General features: G+C 40.3%; 1 protein-coding gene across 1 annotated transcript in view; it reads left to right on the top strand.

Moving 5' to 3' along the window:
• Window positions 1-19743, top strand: part of SYNE1 (spectrin repeat containing nuclear envelope protein 1) — a 408382-nt gene that overhangs the window by 347062 nt on the left and 41577 nt on the right. Inside the window, exon 130 of the mRNA XM_052645623.1 lies at window positions 11465-11627. Coding sequence (XP_052501583.1) covers window positions 11465-11627 — 163 coding nt within the window. The remainder of the gene's footprint in view (window positions 1-11464; window positions 11628-19743) is intronic.

Here is a 19743-nt window from a genome sequence, read left to right as displayed (position 1 = left end):
CGACTTAGCAGCAGCAGCATGGGTCACACAGAGTTGGACACGACTGAAGCGACTTGGCAGCAGCAGCAGCTTGCCCATAGTAATGGATGTCATGGTCGTCTGAATTAAATTCGCCTATTCCCATCCATTTTAGTTTACTGATTCCTAAGATGTCGATGTTCACTCTTGCCATCTCCTGCTTGATCATGTCCACTTTACCATAATTCATGGATCTCAAAAACAGGAAAAACAAATACAATTTTTAAAAACTATGGAATGCCTCCTGTATACAAAAGTGTATGAAGTATTAATACTTCCTCTGCATATTGCCACATGGCAGAAGCTGCAAACTCTCTCAGGACTGGATTACTATATGACTAATATTCAAGGCTTTATGGGCAGAACAGCCTCTGACAAAGCCCTCTGCTGAAAAATCCCAAAAGCAGCCTTAGGCAGTGTGTAGAGAAACATAATAGATTCCAGTAACATCTTATTACCAAAGCAGATAGTTGGGCATAGTTTCCAGACACCTCTGGGGATATAAAGATGAAAAAGAAAAGGATTCCCCAAATATAAGAGTGATAAAGCAAGGATACAGGGCTCTTCACCTGAGAGCCTCCCCTCTTCTGTTTCATCTTCCTGCCCTCTCTCTCTCTGTCTGGACCAGCCAGCTCCTAATTCTTCTTCATGTTCTTCCTTTTCTCCAGATTAGATCACACCCTTCTTATCTGGTGGCTCAGACGGTAAAGCGTCTGTCTACAATGCGGGTAGACCTAGGTTCGATCCCTGGGTTGGGAAGTTCCCTGGAGAAGGAGAAGGCAACCCACTCCAGTACTCTTGCCTAGAAAATCCCATGGACGGAGGAGCCTGGTGTCCATGGGGTTGCAAAGAGTCGGACACGACTGAGCGACTTTACTTACTTTACTTTACTTCTTGTCTAGGCTTTCTGTACACAGTCGGGAGCAGTTCCCTTGTTTATAATAAATATCCCATTTTGAAGACTACTGAAAGTTTCTTTCCTCTGTTGAAACGTTCAGTGTATCAAGTTTGATGGCCACAGTAACCCCAGAACCTAATGTAGTTCTTTGCAGGTAGTAGTCCCTCCAGTGTTTTGTTGAGCTTCTCAGCCTGAGACACAGCATGTGAAAAGCACCCTACATGCAGATAGTGATACAGCAGAGCCTGGGCTCGGGGCTTCACTTGCTTGAATTATAAAATGTTTCTGCTTCACCTGCACTGTGATATTTGATAAATTACTCATCCTCTCAGTACTTCAATTATATGGTGTAAAAGGTTATCAGGAGGATTAAATGAGGTGGTACCTGTAAACCACTTAGCACAGTGAAGCAGCTCAGTCAATAAATGTCAGCTCTCATCCTAGAGGGAGTTTAGAGGCTCATGGAGAATAAGGAGGGCTTTGCAAAGTTGAATCAGCTGCCCCCAGTAGGAATTTCAGTCCAGTGGGAGCTCTGCCCAAACTAGAAGAAAAAGAAAACGTAATTCTTGGAATTTGTGGCTGGTGTTACCTCATGGTGATCCATTCAGAAAAGTCAAGCCAGAATCGGAAATGCTTTGATGCAGCAAGCTCAGAAATGATACCATCCTAGCTTTAGTTCACCTTGCTCTGGCTGTGTGACCTAGGGCTTACTGTATAACCTCTCTGAGTCTCGGATTCCTCATTTTCAAAATGTTCATTAAAATGAACACTTTTTTTGCCACTTCTCCAGTGAGACAACACAGGGGAAAGGATCATGTATACTCTCATATACTATATGTGCCAATCTTATTCTTTTAGATCATTCCATAGTTTTATATAATGTGACTTATCTAGTATTTTCCCTACTGATGAAATTTTATATTATTGTCATTTTTTGCTACTATGATAAACATGTCTGCAAAGCCTTGCCTTATATTTAGTTCATTGGAATAAATATATTGTGCTAAGAATAGTGAACATGGAAAAAAAAGTAACCCATGGAAAAATGCAAATATAGTAAAAGGGAATTTTCTAAGGAAATAATGACAATAACAAATTTTAAAGGTCTCAGTTTTTTTTAATGTTGGTAGTAATCAAGAAAAAATAAATTTACCTTCTATTATGGAATTGCAACCAATATTTTCCATCTTGATGAAAATAATATATCAGTGAAGTGATTGTTTTATAAAGAATAAAAATATTATATCTTTAATAGCATTTTAAAATAATTTTATTTTAACTAAGTTTTCTGGATTTTTTTAATGTAAAAATTCAGGTTTGTTTCTTTTATAGAGAAAATATATTATTATTTTAAAAGCAATCAACTCATATAACTAGAACCAAGTGCTTTGTTTTATTTTAGTTAAAACTCATCACATTGGCCTTAAAAAAAAGCTTAGCAAATGTTTATTGCCTATTTATTTATTCATAAGTCATTTGTGTATATGTATTTTAAAATCCTCAAAGGATTTAGCAGACAGCATTGATCACATTTCTTTTTTTAATTACCAGTAATGAATCACTTGGGAGCTTATTTTCTTTAAAAGCTTAAATTATGAAGTTTATATAGAATCAGTGCAGAAAATTTAGAAATTCTTGCAATTCTATCCCCCCCCCCAAGTTAACTGAAATTCCACAAAGCAAATGAACATTTTTTTTAATTACCTTAAAATGAACATGTTATTTTTGTCACTTTATATCATTAGTTTTAAAAGGACAAAGGTTGAGGTAAGTGGAGAATAGTATTTCTTCATTCCTTTTCCTGCTCAAATTGTCTATAAAGCTTTGCCTTATATTTAGTTCATTGGAATAAATATATTGTGCTAAGAATAACTCTTAGAAGTCCATGGCCAACAACCTCCTAACACCAGTCAGCCCCACTTCACACTGGCAAAAACAATTATGGATTAAAACGCCAGCATCCATCCTATCGCCCCCAGTAACAAGAAAGTTATGCCCAAAGGAAGAAACTCAAGGAGGTGCCTGCCTTTCAACATTGCAGTTACAGTCAGGGAGGTGCTAAGTGGTTTACAGGTACCACCTCATTTAATCCTCCTGATAACCTTTTACACCATATAATTGAAGTACTGAGAGGATGAGTAATTTGTCAAGGTGAAGACCAATCACTTTTGAGCAGAATTTCTTGCCCATCCCATCTTCCCAAACAACCCCTTAGACTCCTACTTACATCACTTAGCTGGCAAGCAAACTGAAGAAAAATAGAAGTTGCTCCTTTTTGCTATTACAGTTTGCTGTACTTGTGGCGGTTTTGCTTGTTTGTGTTTGGGTCATTTGTCTTTTCAAATATCTTTTCCAACTTAACAGACTGCCTGCTAGAAAAGGGGGAAGGTCCTTCCAGAATGGCGATGTGTCTGCAGCCAGTCTTATTTCTGCTCCCTTCTTTCTTTAGACCTGGAGCCTCCCCCTCCTTCCAGATTACCCTGAGCCTTTCCCCTTCTTACCCTCGTGGCCTACATTCCAGGAGATCAAGCCTGGCACATGTTAATGAATGTAGGTTTTATTTAGAAGCATGACCACTTGTCACTCACTGCTCAGTGTCATATTATCAGGCAGAGACTTACCAACATTTGTCTGGAGGGAGCATTTTCATACTTCCATACACAGACCAAGGAACCTTTCATCCCCACGCAAGATTCAGCCTTTTGCTCTGCAAACCTAACTTTTGCAAGTGGATACTTCATGGTGGTGGCGGAAGATTCTTGTGGCCCAAGGATGGCAGACGATGGCTGTGCGGATGCAGACCTCCCGGACTGTAACTGCAATGTCGCAAGGCAGGCACCTCCTTGAGTTTCTTCCCTTGGGCATAACTTTCTTGTTACGTAGGGGTGATAGGATGGATGCTGGCGTTTTAGTCCATAATTGTTTTTGCCGGTGTGAAGTGGGGCTGACTGGTGTTAGGAGGTTGTTGGCCATGCACTCCTAAGAGTTATTTGTTGGTTTTTCTTGTCCCTCTGCTGGCCTGTGAAGCTAGATGGAAAGGTTAACGGGCTTTGTCATGGCTCGGTATCCAGTTGTCTCTGGATTAGAATCGTCACATGAGGGGTATGGTTACAGTAGAGAGTCTGAGACACAGGAAAGGGATTCAGAAACAAGGTCCAGTGGAAAGATCCTGTCAGTCCATCGTCTGTTATTTCAAGGATGGCTGCTGCTAAAACTAAAATTCAGTCATGGCCAGTTCACAGCTTTGTAACTGAAAGTGTTCCGTTTATGAAATAAAATAATCTCTCATGTTTCAGCAGCCTGGAGGGTTGTGTGTGTGAGAGAAAGTTGTTTCTCTTTAGGTATGGCAGTAGGTTTTGGTCACTGACTAGTATAAAGGTTTTCAAACATATGTGCAAATGGGGAAATGCATGTCTAAAATGGTAATTTAGTGCATAATACAGATATTTACCTAATGATTTTTATTCAGTTAGAATAACATTACATCAGGAATTTTCACTTTATTTTTCAACTTTTTTTTTGTACCATAACATCGCCCAAATAAACCCCTATTGATGGGTAGAATTTATTAATGGTACTTTTGGTTCTGATATATTGAGCACATGAATGTTTTTTTTTTGGTTTTGGTGTATGTAACTACTAAATTTGTCTGAAGGAAAGTAGTGAGGTATATATGAAATGTGTATGTATGTATGTGTATATGTGTGTATTCATGTGGCAATATTAAGAAGCCGTACAACTGGATTTGGTATTAGAACACTTCGCAAGAAAGATCAAATACTCAGGAAGCACAGGAGACTCTGAAAGAGGGACCAGGTGCAGGGACTTACAGATAGACCAGGTTTGCTAAACTTACCCAGACAAGTGACATCCGTAAACACTTATTTTGAATTATAATCCTGGATGCTACCAAAAAGAATGTTGCTCAAGCTTCTTACAATGATAGATAAATAAAACTATTGTTGACACTTTAGTCAAAGTTGCCTTTAAAGAAATAATGGGAAAAAAAAAAGTAGGACATTTCTCTGAAAAAAGAATGATCCCTTGTCCCACCAATATCAACTTTAATAGCTCAAGGGTGATGTATGGGGACTTTATCCCCCACCTCCTCTCAGCTCATATCAGCACCCTTCCCCCAACCCCAACACTTACACACACAATGTATTTTGCTATTTGTGGTAAAGTGCACTTTTTTTAAAATGGGAAGGGAGAACCACTTAAGCGTTCAACCTCCCTGACTTTACTAAGATTTACACATTCATTTGAAAGAGGAACTTGTCCTTAATGGACTATATGAACAAGCATTTCCATGTCACAATGCCCTTGACATATTAGACTAACTGCTCTGACTACTGGAACTCCTTCAATACTATACAGGATTACTGATCTGTAAATTATTTGGCTACTGTAGATAATATCCGGTGGAACAGTGTTTATTCATAGCCTTTGTGTCTTGGATCATTTTTGTAAGTGAATTTTGAACCAAGAAAATCAATTAATTTTTGTCCGTAACAAATATAGCATTAGCAAATGATCTGGAAGAAAATTTAAGTATATATTTAATGTCAAATAAAATATGTTAACAAAATAAAAATATTTTAGTTAGAATACCAATTATTAATGTTTGCTTGCTTGCTTAGTCACTCATTCGGGTCCGACTCTTTGTGACCTGTTAGGCAGTAGCCCGCCAGACTCCTCTGTCCATGGGATTTTTCAGGCAAGAATACTAGAATGGGTTGCCATTTCCTTCTCCAGGGGATCTTCCTGACTCAAAGATTGACCCTATATCTGCTGTGTCTTCCTGCATTGCAGGCAAATTCTTTACCCTCTGAGCCATCAGGGAAAGTAGATATTTAAATAGAACCCAGCTTTGTGCAAGGTACTGAGCTTAGTAGGGCAGCCAAAAATGGAAAGAGAAAACTCAAAGTAGAAATTCACAGTTCTAGCTTTCCAGGGAATTTCCCATGGGAAGGAAGAACACGGGCATAAATAACAACAGAGAGTTTGAACAAGAGTAAGGAGAAGGCGATGGCACCCCACTCCAGTACTCTTGCCTGGAAAATCCCATGGACAGAGGAGCCTGGTGGGCTGCAGTCCACAGGGTCACGAAGAGTCGGACACGACTGAGCGACTTCACTTTCACTTTTCACTTTCATGCATTGGAGAAGGAAATGGCAACCCACTCCAGTGTTCTTGCCTGGAGAATCCCAGGGGCGGGGGAGCCTGATGGGCTGCCGCCTATGGGGTCGCACAGAGTCGGACACAACTGATGCGACTTAGCAGCAGCAGCAGCAGCAAGAAGGAAGCAGGCACTGAGTGAGGTACCCTCGAAGCCTTTCAGTTCAGTTCAGTTCAGTCGCTCAGTCGTGTTTGACTCTTTGCGACCCCATGAATTGCAACACGCCAGGCCTCCCTGTCCATCACCAACTCAAAGCCTTTAGCTCCACACAAAAGCCTGATGCTATTGTAAGTTTATTGTAAAGCCCCATCCCAAAGCATGGTCAGCATTCCCATCCTACCAGATCTGAAGACAGGAAGCTGGTCCAGTGGGAGAGGTTCCTGCAAGGACATTCTTAACTGGGGTAAAACCAAGACAGACATCTCAGATCAATGAGCCACTCTTCAGTCCTATTCCAGTGGCTTTATTGATTGTAGACTGTCCTTTCCATATGGGACACTGAGGCAGGAAGGCCAAGGTCATGTTAAACCCCAAGCCCGTGCCATGATCATTGTTAGTAGGATATGCATCCTGAACTTTATACCCAGTAGCTTCTCTAACCGACCTTCAGGTGAATTTTGTCTGATGTATGAGAGAAATGTGAGTGGGTTGTGTGTAAAAGTCCTTGGAATTATTGTTCAAGGCTAATGTTTCAAATGCTCTCAAGACAGGTACAAATTATACTTAGAAAGCTAATTAGAGAAGTCTTATCTTGAATGGAATTACAAGTCATGAGAAATATATTGTAATGCATGTTTTCTGTTCCCTATCAATTGAATATATTGTAGAATATAAATATACTTTTTAAATACACATTTTTTAAACAATGTAAGGTAACACACCTTAACATGCCTTTACACACTGAAAATGTTATTCAAACATAAGGGGTTTTATTATAATTAATGAAATATAGATACTATCAAGAACTGAGCATAGTGAAAATCCTTTTAAGCATTCAAAAAGGTAAAGTGAGGTATCATGACTAGATTTTCCTTTGTAAACATTGATTTACAGAAAATGTAACAGAAGTGATGATATCTATTTTAAGCAATTAAAAATGAATAAAAATTCTCAACATAGTTTGGTTATGAGAGTTTCTTCAGAAAGGTGGCTCCTGACTGGAGAAGCCTGTCAGATTTTTCTGGAGAGTCATGGGAGCGAGGAGGTGGGGAGAAGGTTAGCTTTGGCCTTTGTGGCAGGAAGACACCCCTAAGCGACCAATTCTAGCTTGAGAATCCCTTCTTTACCATCTGGGAGTAACAGAATAGAGAGATTTGGTCATTCTGAGTGCAGGTTATCCATCTTTGAGAACATTCTGTTGCAGATACCTTCCTGAAACATATCACATCCCTAGAGATTTTGTTGCTGTTTCTTTTTTCTGCTCGGCATGCGGCATCTTAGCTTCCCAACCAGAGATGGAACTTGTGGCCCCTATAGTAGAATCAAGAGAATCCTAAGCAGTGTACTGCCAGAGAAATCCCTATCACATCTGTAGAGTTTTAAAAGACATACTGCTCTTGACATTTTTTTTCCAAGCAGATACTTCTTTGGTCGAGCCGGATTGACACCTTGTATTTTGCTTACGTGCCATTTGTTTCTGTTATAAGCAGTGTCAGTAAGGTGACCACATTTCCTGAACAAAAAAAGTCTACAATATATTTTTTAAAAAGCTTATGGTCTAAAAGCAAAACTGAATTTCAAATGAGGGCTGCATCAGAAATAATTGATCATGTGCTCCCCTTCCCCATCCCCTTTCTTTTCAGAACATTCCGTGTACATACATGCAGCCGTGTCAGCCCATCAACAGGGACTCCATAAGGGTTTTTTGCTGCTATTACTTGATATTAACAGAGTTGAAAAGTACTCTCTGTGTCCCTCTCACACTCCTGCTCACACTCTGCCCTCACTGGGAAATTCCTTTCAAAACTCATGTATCTATCCACGCCCTTGTACCCTTGACCCTACCTCCTGTGCATCCTCACGCCATCATCTATATTCACGTATCACTTCCCGCCTTTTTCTTCTGTCTTTGGCTCTTATCCCATGAGTTCCTTTTTCTCTGCCTAAAAACATTCTAAAGTGATTCCAAGCCTTCAACTGCATTAAACAGAACGAAAAATCAAATTTTTTCTTTTAGCCAGAGAATTCTACCTGTTTTGAACCATATTTACTCAACTTCCCTGCCTGCTTTCTTAAAATAATCAGCAATCCTCTTTTATCATAAGCGTATTTCTGAAGCCAAACGCTGCCTATGTGCTGCTTCCACGGTGCTTGCTGAGCTACTCACCTGGGGTCAGCAGACCTCTTTAATGACTCTCTTTAGGCCTCATCATGCTGTCCTGCTCTGCCTTTGACTCAGCAGACCTGTGGTTCCACAATTTAGCACACCCAAGGCTTGCTTCTTAAAAATGGAAATTCCCTGGCCATATCCCCTGAGGTTCTGGCTCCAGAGGACAGTGGGGGTCTAGGGAGCTACAGTTTCATGAGGGAAACCAGGTGAACTCCAGTGAAGAGGGCATTTAGATCATATCCTGACCAACACTTTCTTTTAAATTTTTTTTCTTTTTTTTTTAATTTTAAGATAACTTTTAGTGACTCTAATGTAATTTTGTAGCTAGTTTGTGTAACATAAAATTTGGAAACATGCAGACATATCCAATAACCTGCACACTAATAAATATTTATCATCTTTTAAGATCACTTGACTGTGGCACGCTAGGTTTCTAAACACCTGATAACCATGTCCTGATCCTGCTTTTTGTTTTTTAATTAGTAAGTTTACAATAGTATGTTAGTTTCAAGTGTAAAGTGATTCACTTACACGTATATATGACACTACTTAAAAATTATTTCTAATTGAATGTACTTGATACACAGCATTGTAATTCTAAGGTGTACAATGTATTATTTTGATACATCGATAATATATAATGTGGTGGCCATTGTAGCAATATTTATCACAGTACGAAATTATAGTATGCTCTTGTTATTTATATTCATCTTACTATGCATTCAATCCATGTGGCTTATTACTGCTCATGACAAGTTTGTACCCTTAAATACCATCAGTCTTATTCCCCGGTCCACAAGTTCTTTCTTGAAACTTTTCACGCCTTTAGTTTTTTGCTACACTTACCTGCTTCACCTCCTTCCTTCCTAATTATTTTTTCTTCACCTATGAGTCCTCCTCTAACCTTTTAAAGTTCATTCTTCTTAGTCCACCCCCTTTCAGAATGAAACACATCCTTCATTGGGCTTCAACTCTATGCCACAGTATGTAACTCAGTGCAATACATTCTGTCATCTTTTCTGGACCTAAGAATTGTTATTTCCAGACTTATCATATCCTAATCTTTGTGCCCCATTAATCCCTAGAGCTTGCTCCTCATCATGTATCCTCTGAGGCAGCAGCATCCATCTAATCATTCAGTTGGAAAAGACATCATTTCTAGCTCCTTCTGTCTCACATCATGACAATTTGTGAATTTAGCAATCCAGTCCTTGCCTCTCACCCCCACTGTTTAAAAGTAGGCTTTTGACGTAAACCACTTTAACTATTTTATTTACTTCCTAAACCGACTCTTCCAATAGCCTTGCCTCAAACTTCTGCACTCAAAATCAGAATTGATCTTATCATTCCTCCACAAATAGATCTTGGGAAAAGTTCTTATTAATCTTTAAAAGTACAGACAAATTCATTATCATGTCACTCTGGGAGCCTTTATAATCTTACTCCCGTCCACCCGTCAGTCATGTATCTTAGCACATCTCATCTCTTTTCCACTTCTCTTCCCCGTTCTTTCTCCCTTAATCTCCTGGGTACTGTGACGCTCTTCGCCTTCAGAATCCCAGCTTTCCTTCTTTATGTTTCGGAAGCCAGAAGCGTTCTGCTTGGCTTGCATCTGCCTCTCAAGATGCAGTTCACAAATCATTTCTTCATTTTCTCTTTTTCGTCAAAATCTAAGCTCCTCAAAGGCAAGGATGAGACTTCAGTTGTCAGTGTTTACCTAGCACTATACATGTTTGTAGGAAGAATAAAGAAATGAACACGTGGTAAATGAATGAATAGTTACTGAACATGGCAAGACAGAAGTGATCACTCCTGATTTATTAGCCAGAAACCTGGTTCTTTTCTTTAGTTTAGTTCTCACCATATTGTTATATTTCATTGTTTCCATGCCAGATTTCTGAGCAGATTGTACATTTCATTAAGAAAATAATCAAATCATTTATTTTGTCTTTCTGGCACCTTACTTCTAAAGTGTTCACACGTTATTGTTAGAGAAATGGCAGTCTTAAAGAAATGAGTTTTTATTCCTTCCTGGAAAGAATGGGAAAAATAGCATTTTGTTATTGTTGTTTTTTTAGGCATGCCATGTAGTGAATACTGGGCTTCTCGTGGCAAAGCCATAAAGAATCCTCCTGCCAGTGCAGGAGATAAAAAGAGAATCAGGTTAAATCCTTGGGTTGGGAATATCCCCTGGAGTAGGAAGTGGCAACCCACTCCAGTATTCTTGCCTGGAAAATTCCATGGACAAAGGAGCCTGCTGGGCTACAGTCCAAGGGATCACAAAGAGTCGGACACAATTGAGCACGCATGCCATCACCGCTGTAGTGAAGAGTGGACCGAATTAGGCTCTGCAGGTAGAAGACTGGATAACAGTAGATCTGGCATCTGCCTTCTGCCACTTGACAATCCCATAGGCCGTTAGTTACCTTTAACATGATCTGGCATCATGAAAACTCAAGCTGCATAAGTGCATGCAATAACTCACTGATAGGAGTGGGTCTTAAGTGTGGCTTCTTCTTTGAACTAAGTTTCTGCTACAGTGTTGCTGAAGCACGTCACAGTGGAGCTGAAGTGATCAGAACCATGGATATGTGGTCTGTTTAGTGACAAATCATTGGAAATGTTAACTTTTTCTCCCAGTTATTCTTGGTAGAAGTATACATTATATTATTTGTGAAAGTACATAGTATAGATTATATTATTGATGAAGTCACAATTTCTGTGACAACCATGAGGTTGTTATATCATTATAGCTGTGTTGAGGATAACCATGGCTGATATTCTTTTTAATGTTTCCCATGTACTGGCCCCTTCGTTATTCACCTGATTTGAATCTCATAAATACTGTTACTCCTTCTCTATTTTATAGACAAGGAAACAGAGACACAGAAGGGCTATGCCACCTCCCACAGTCACACGGACAGTAGGTGGCTGAACCAGGATGGACTCTGGGTTTAGACCCAGCGCTGGCTTCTGCTCATGAGCGAAGCATGAATGAGGCCTCTCCCTGAAGTTGACATCTCTCCTTTTCTGCCCACAGGGTAAAGAAGCTGAAGGAGACTCTGGTTGCAGTCCAGCAGCTGGATAAGAACATGAGCAGTCTGAGGACGTGGTTAGCCCACATCGAGTCAGAGCTGGCCAAACCCATCGTCTACGATTCCTGTGACTCAGAAGAAATACAGAAAAAGCTTAATGAGCAGCAGGTAAAATGTAAAACAATAGAAGGAAAGAATCAATAAGTTCTTGAAAATTGGTCCTCCTGGGCAGAATAGAGACATGAGTGTGAGATGAAGAATTGGGATGGGAAATCTGGAGGAAGCTGGGAAGGACTGGTGAGAAAGGGGAGGCACTGGCTAGACAGGTGTTTGGGGCAAATACGTTCCATCTCCTCCCAGAGTTGACTCTTTTTAAAAGACAATATTTATTTACTTGTGCTGGGTCTTAGTTACAGCATGTGGAACCTTTCGTTTTAACATGTGGGATCTAGTTCCCTGACCGGGGATCGAAGCCAGGCCCCCTGCACACAGAGTTTTAGCCTCTAGAAAACCAGGGAAGTCCTCACAAAATTGACTCTTAAGTAGATCTGCCATCATAGAGTTAATGTCACGGGTCCTCCAAGAAACCATCCTAAGGTGGAAGCTTGGGTTGAGCTGCAGTGGTATAGCCGGAACAGTGCTAACAGCTTTGTTTATTTATTTGTGAGTCACTAACCCGCAGCCATAGTCTTCAGAGCCCTTTTCTATGTTCTGCACACAGTGTTTTTGACAGAGATCACAGTGCATACTTACTTATCGAGTTTCTAGAGTCTAAATAATTTAATTTTGCGAGGAGGATTGCATGACCTGCAGACCACAGACTATAATGTCATCTTCACGTGTGTAGCAAACCATACACAACCCAACAAAGCAAAAGAGGGTGACCCTGAAAAATACATGCAGAACGGATTTTCACTTCCCACTCTCTTTGCTGATTCTTATGCAGCATGGTAGACTCTAGCCGTCAGTAATCAACGCCATACCTCCCCCATAAGATGTATTGCTATTGCATGCTTTTAAATTATCTTTGAAAATTCTACTGACCTCGGTTATTTCCATTACATTAAGCCATTTTGTTCAAGTTCCTTCATTTTACAAAATGTATAAACAGACCTATTTCTTCAGTCTTATGAAATGTTTCATGTACTTTATTTATAAACTATTTAAACCAAAGAGAATGGATATTAAAATACAGTTTTTAGGAGTTGGGTTACTTTGATATTTAAATTATCATTTCTTTTGTAAGAAATAGTTAGCAGGATATTTTTCACTTTTTGTGAGATTAAAACCCTCTGAAGGACTCTGATGAGTAACTCTGGGGGTTGTGGTTTGCCTCAAGGTTTTCCCACATTTTCCTGGAGAACATGGTAATAATATGGACAAGTGATAAGAGGTAAAATGCTAATGGCCAGTTATGTGATTTAGCAAATGTGAGAAAACCAAAAAAGTATCTAGATAAAAATGATAAATTGCTGATATGCATTTACAGTTCTACCTGTTACTAAAACCCCAATAAAATGATAGTAAAGGAGATAAAAGGTCAAAACCCTAAACAGAAAAAAAAAAAAAAACCGGAAGATAATAGAGCTGACAGCCATCCAAGAGAATTTGGAAGATGGATAGCAGATAAACAGCGATGGTGCTAGCAGAATGGAGGAGGAAGACAGCTGCTTCCTGCTGCAGACGGAGTTCCCAGAAGTCTCACTCAGGAAGTGGAACTATCAAGTCTGCAGGGCTTTAAAAGGAAAGATTGCTCAAAGGTCAGAAAAAGGAGTGGTTCAGTGAGCAGATCCCGCCTAAGCCCAGCTAGTCAGGAAAACCAGAGGGACCTTTAATTTGATAATACAGGATGCCATCCGTGCTTGAACCACTCTATTAAAAATAGAGGGAATAAGTGGAAGACTCTGTACCAAATGGTCTGACTCCCACCACACTGCATCCGGTTAATCCTGCAGCCAGGATTCGTGCAAGAGTTTCAAAATCCAATTCAGTTATGCTGTAAAAGCCCTCTCCCTCTCCAAAATAAAGTGGAAAGGAAGAAATGATCAAAGGATAATGCAGGAAAAAAATTCCCAAAATGAAAACTAAGCACTTCTAGAGCACAAACCCTACAAGCGCCCTGGAAAATTAACACAAAGCAAAGCTATTACGAAAGTTCAGAAGATGGTGGATAAAGAGATTTTAAGGTTTCCAAGATGAAAAAGTTTGATTTCTCCAAAACCATTCTGGCAGCTAGTATACAATGGCAAAATGCCTTCTAAAAGTTAGAAGATTGTTTATGATTTAGAATACTATAGCTGCTACTTAATATATAAAATAGTTAACCTTCTCTGCACACATTCACAAGAATCTAATGAAGGATATTCTATGTATAGTGAAATGAGAGGAAAAATAATATTCAGGAGAGAAAGAAGGAAATCCCCGGGATGATGGTAAAGGAAAGTCCCAGATGACAGTGGTTCTATCATCTAGCAAAAACCTGTCCAGACAGGAGTAGGGAGTCTGGGTACCCTAAAAGGGACGTCTCCAAGGAAGAAAACAGCTGAACTAGGGGGCCCGATGGACTTAACCATACTGGAAGGAGTTTTTTGTTTTGTTTTGTTTTAATTATTTTGTTTTGGGATATAGCTGATTAACAATGTGATAGTTTCAGGTGAACAGCAAAGAGACTCAGCAATACTTATACACGTATTCATTCTCCCCCAAACTCCTCTCCCATCCAAGCTGCCACATAATATTGAGCAGAGTTTCCTATCCTATCAATAGGTCCTTGTTGGTTACCCATTTTAAATACAGGAGTATGTACACGTCCATCCCAAACTCCCTACCTCCCATCTTCCCATCCTTCCCCCTGGCAACCAGGAATTCTTGGAAGGAGCTTTATTAGCACCATAAGAGAAAGAATACAATGCAAATTAGCAATACAGATTCTAAAGAGAAAAAGAGAGCAAGGGAGAGAGAGAGAGAAATGAAGAACTATTGATTTTAGAAAACAAAAAGTTGTGTAAGAAAAGAAATATAACCATAGCATATTTTGTAGCTCAAGTGTGAAAAATATTAAAGAACTGTAATCTTGTAAAGAAATGATTATTGCTTTAGTTATAAGAGGTGCTAAACCAATAATTGGAGCCTGGTGAGTCATGTAGAAGTTTATTCCTTCCCTACTCTAGACTCAATATCTAACGTTTAAAAATCAAGAACTACTAATATAAACATGTTACTTAGAAAAACAGAAATAAAACCCAGAAAACTGAGCTAAAAGATAAACAACTGTACACTAACAGTTAAAAGTAAAGACTTTCTGGATTCAAATATTGGCCTTACCACTTTTTTGTGTGACATAGAACAAAGCAATGAACTATTTTAATCCTCAACTTCCTTGCATATAGGATGCTAAGAATCGGAGTACATGACTCACAGTGTTATTACCGAAGTTAGCAAGAAAAGCACTTAGCACAATGTCCAGCACAAAGTGGGTGCTTAGCAGGTTTTACTTTAATCATATCATATTTACCAGTTTCCTTTATGGAAAACATTTGACCATAAATTTTGTAAAATAAATAAATAAATAAATATATATATATAGCATATTGGATCCATGCTTTAAAAAAACAGAAAAAGTAATCTGTCTCCAAAGGGGAAAAATTCTGACAAATATTTAAATGAACAGATTTTCTTCCATTTCCCTATGTGGACTTTCTATATGTCTGTCTTGCCAATGTACTTAATTCTTACAAATTTAATTGGGCAGAAATAGATAGAGGCTTGAGGTGGCTTCAGAGGATGTTTTGTCAAATTTCTGTGTGTTATAAATGAAAAACAATGAATCTGGAGACAGTTACCAATGGACGTTAAAGCTGAGACTAAAATTGTGATCTGTGTTTGCTTTCTTATATAATTATAAAGTCCCTCAAGCTTTATTTTTTTAATGTTGATTTGAACAAAATCTTTTGAGCAGAAGCACGTGGAGACTTTCTCCAATAGTTACTGTGGGAACCTGGCCAAGCACCTGGAAGTAAACCTCACCAAACTATGGAGGGCGCCCATGACTGGGTCCATCAGAGGTGTCAGTGCAGGGCCTCCAGCCATGTGTCATAGTCTGGGTTTCACATGCCGGTGCTGGTTTCCACTCTTGAATCTCTGCTCTGAGATAGACTCAAAAGCATACAGAGGAGTGATGTTACCAAGATGGTGGCCTAAGCCGTTCCTGACTCCAGTCCCCATCACAAGAAGACCAACAAGCATCCATCCAGAGACAGGGCAGCACTGTGAGAACCCCAGGACCCAGAGGGAGGCTGCAGCACCCCCTGGACCACGGAGACTGGGAAGGCCCCCATCAGAAGATGACAGGAGTGGCTGCACTCTGCCCCCATCACCCTCCCCAGGCTGGCACAGCCCTGTACCAGGGGGACCCCGCAGGCCTGTGGTTTGTCCAGTGGGAAAAGAGAAGCCCAGGGGGACATCCAGCTCCCCCGGGATTGTGTGATGCTTCCCAAGAGGCCCAGTGGGGTCTCACTTCACAGGGAGGAAAACTGTAGGGCTCATCTGCAGGGGATCTGATAAGATGGAGAAGGCATGGGGGCTTACAGCACCCACACTCAGGTCTTGGTGGAACTGCATTCCTGCTTGCAGCTGCACCCAAAGAATGATCCTAGCCAGCGCCTCTGCTCATCAGCAGAGCCCAGCCAGTGGCCCTGTCTAGCTTGCAGACTCACTTGGCAGCTTTACCCGAATTGGGTCCCCAGACAACTGGCCTTGATCTTTCTCAGCCTGGGCAGGGAGGCAGATGCCCAGCCCTGCCCAACAGCTGAGCACTGTGTCCACCCGACCCCACCAGGAAGCCTGGCCAGAGAACCCAGGCAGCCAGGGGGCCCATCCAAGAGCCCTGCTTTGGCAGGAAGTCAAGCCCGTAGCGCTACCAACTGCTGGGCATAGCCTCTGGCCTTGCAAAGCCAGGGAGCCTGAACAGTGACCCTGGACAGCCTCAGCCCAACCTACAATCCCTACTCAGTGGTGGAGTCCAGCTGAGGGCCTTATCTGATTGCTCAACACAGCCTGAAACCTAAGCTATGGCCCCACCCAACAAAGGCTTTCTTGTCAAGAAAGCCTAGACAACAACCCAGCTTGACCATGAAACACAGTCTCTAGACCCACTCACTGTGGGATTCAGCTGGAGGGCTCTCTTAACCAGAGAGTCTGGCCAGTAATCTTGCCCAGCAGGGGAGCACAGCCAGAGGCCTATCTGATGGCAAAGCCTTATGGCCCTGCCCAGTTCCAAGGCTGCAGCTTTGCATGATCACAGAGCACAGCCTGAGGCCTCACCTGAACACAGAGTCCAGCCAGCATCACCCTCCGGTCTGGGAGCACAAGCTGAGACCCCATCAAGAGCAATCGCAGAGACCAGCCTATAGCCCTGCCCAATCATGAGTCCAACCAGTAGCACTGCCCTGCCAGTAAACATAGCTTGTGACCTCATACAATCAGAGATGACTGTAGGACCCAACCAGTAGCATACCCTGCCCCACCCCAACCTCAGAGCATGGAACATTTTCCAGGATAGATTATATGTTAGACCATAAAACAAGTCTCAATAAATTCAAGAAAGTGTAAATTGCATCAGTGTCTTTCCAACCATAATATGAGCTTAGACATCCATGGCTGGTTCAGGGTGATGTATGGCAAAAACCACCACAATATTGTAAAGTAATTAGCCTCCAATTAAAATAAATTAATTAATTAAAAAATTAATAACAGGAAGAAAGCTAGAAAACTGGCAAATACATGGAAACTAAACAACACACTCTTAAACAACTGGTGGATCAAAGAAAAAATCAAAAGAGAAATTTAAAATATCTGGAGATAAACAAAAAAGGAAACACAACATACCAAAACTTATGGGATATAGCAAAAGCAGTTCTAGGAGAAAAGTTTGTAGAGATAAACACCTATATTAAGAAATAAAGATCTCAAATAAACAACCTAACTCAACTCAAGGAAGTAGAAAAAATACAAGTAAGCCCAAAGTTGACAGTAAAGAGGAAATAATAAAGAGTAGATCAGAAATAATGAAATAAAGAATAAGAAAACAATACAAAAGATTAACAAAACTGAGTTGCTTCTCTGGTACTATAAACAAAATCGACAACAAATTTTAGCTAGAGTATCTGCTGGATCATGGAAAAAGCAAGAGAGTTCCAGAAAAACATCTGTTTCTGCTTTATTGACTATACGGATCACAATAAACTGTGGAAAATTCTGAAAGAGATGGGAATACCAGACCACATGACCTACCTCTTGAGAAACCTATATGCAGGTCAGGAATCAACAGTTAGAACTGGACATGGAACAACAGACTGGTTCCAAAAGGGAAAAAGAGTACATCAAGGCTGTATGTTGTCACCCTGCTTATTTAACTTCTATGCAGAGTACATCATGAGAAACACTGGGCTGGAAGAAGCACAAGCTGGAATCAAGATTGCCAGGAGAAATATCCATCACCTCAGATATGCAGATGACAGCACCTTTATGGCAGAAAGTGAAGAGGAACTAAAAAGCCTCTTGATGAAAGTGAAAGAGGAGAGTGAAAAAGTTGGCTTAAAGCTCAACATTCAGAAAACGAAGATCATGGCTTCCGGTCCCATCACTTCATGGGAAATAGATGGGGAAACAGTGGAAACAGTGTCAGACTTAATTTTTGGGGGCTCCAAAATCACTGCAGATGGTGATTACAGCCATGAAATTAAAAGACACTCACTCCTTGGAAGGAAAGTTATGACCAACCTAGATAGCATATTAAAAAGCAGAGACATTACTTTGCCAACAAAGGTCCATCTAGTCAAGGCTGTGGTTTTTCCAGTAGTCATGGATGGATGTGAGAGTTGGACTGTGAAGAAATCTGAGCACCAAAGAATTGATGCTTTTGAACTGTGGTGCTGGAGAAGACTCTTGCGAGACCCTTGGACTGCAAGGAGATCCAACCAGTCCATCCTAAAGGAGACCAGTCCTGGGTGTTCATTGGAAGGACTGATGCTGAGGCTGAAATTCCAATACTTTGGCCACCTCATGCGAAGAGTTGACTTATTGGAAAAGATCCTGATGCTGGGAGGGATTGAGGGCAGGAGGAGAAGGGGATGACAGAGGATGAGATGGCTGGATGGCACACTGACTTGATGCACATGAGTTTGGGTGAACTCCAGGAGTTGGTAATGGATAGGGAGGCTTGACGTGCTGCAGTTCATGGGGTCACAGAGAGTCAGACACAACTGAGTGACTGAACTGAACTGAACTGAACCAAGGAAAAAAGATAATAAATTATTTTAGAAATTATAAATGAAAATGGGAACATTACAAGAAATATCAAGGATCATAAAAGACTACTATGAGCAGTTATAAGCCAACAAATTGGAGAATCTAGGAAAAATGGGCAATTCCTAGAAGCATACAATCTACCAAAAATGGATCTTGAAGAAATAGAAAATCTGAACAGAGCAATAATGAATAAGGAGGTGGAATCAATAATCAAAAACCTCCCAACAAAGAAATGTCCAAGACTGGACATTTCCATGACCTGGTATCACAAGTGAAATCTACCAAACATTTAAAGCCAATTCATCTCACTCTTTCAAAAAACTGAAGGGAAAAGAATGCTCTCAAACTCATTTTATGAGTCCAGCATTACCGTGATACCAAAACCAGATAAGGACACCGTAGGAAAACTATCAACCAATATGCCTGATGAATATAGATGCAAAAACTCTCAATAAAGTAGGGACAAACCAAATTCAGCAGCACTTTAAAAGATTATACACTGTATTTAAGTTGGATTCATTCCTAGAGTGCAAAAATGTTTCAATATATGCAAATCAGTGAATACAATACATTGCATTACTAAAATGAAATAAAAATCATATGATCATCACAGTAGATGCAGGGAAACCGCTGACAAAATTCAAATGATAGCTGTCAACAAACTGGGTATAGAGAGAATGGACGTCAACATAATAAAGGGCATATGTGACATTGCCAAAGCTAACATCATACTCAGTGATGAAAGGCTGAAAACAAGACAAGGGCTCCCACTCTCACCAGTTCTATTCAACATAGCACTGGAAAGCCTTGTCAGAGAAATTGGGCAAGAAAAGAAATAAAAGGCATCCAGATCAGAAAGGAGGGTGCAAAATTGTCTCTGTTTGCATGTGGCATGGTCTTACATATAGAAAAATCCTAAAGACTCCACCAGAAACCTTTTATAACTAATAAATTCAGGAAAGTTGTAGCATACAAA

This window comes from Budorcas taxicolor, chromosome 9 (genome assembly GCF_023091745.1).
Source record: "Budorcas taxicolor isolate Tak-1 chromosome 9, Takin1.1, whole genome shotgun sequence".
Lineage (NCBI taxonomy): Eukaryota > Metazoa > Chordata > Mammalia > Artiodactyla > Bovidae > Budorcas > Budorcas taxicolor.
Note: the sequence above shows the minus strand (reverse complement) of the source record. Positions and strands in the feature narration are given on the sequence as shown.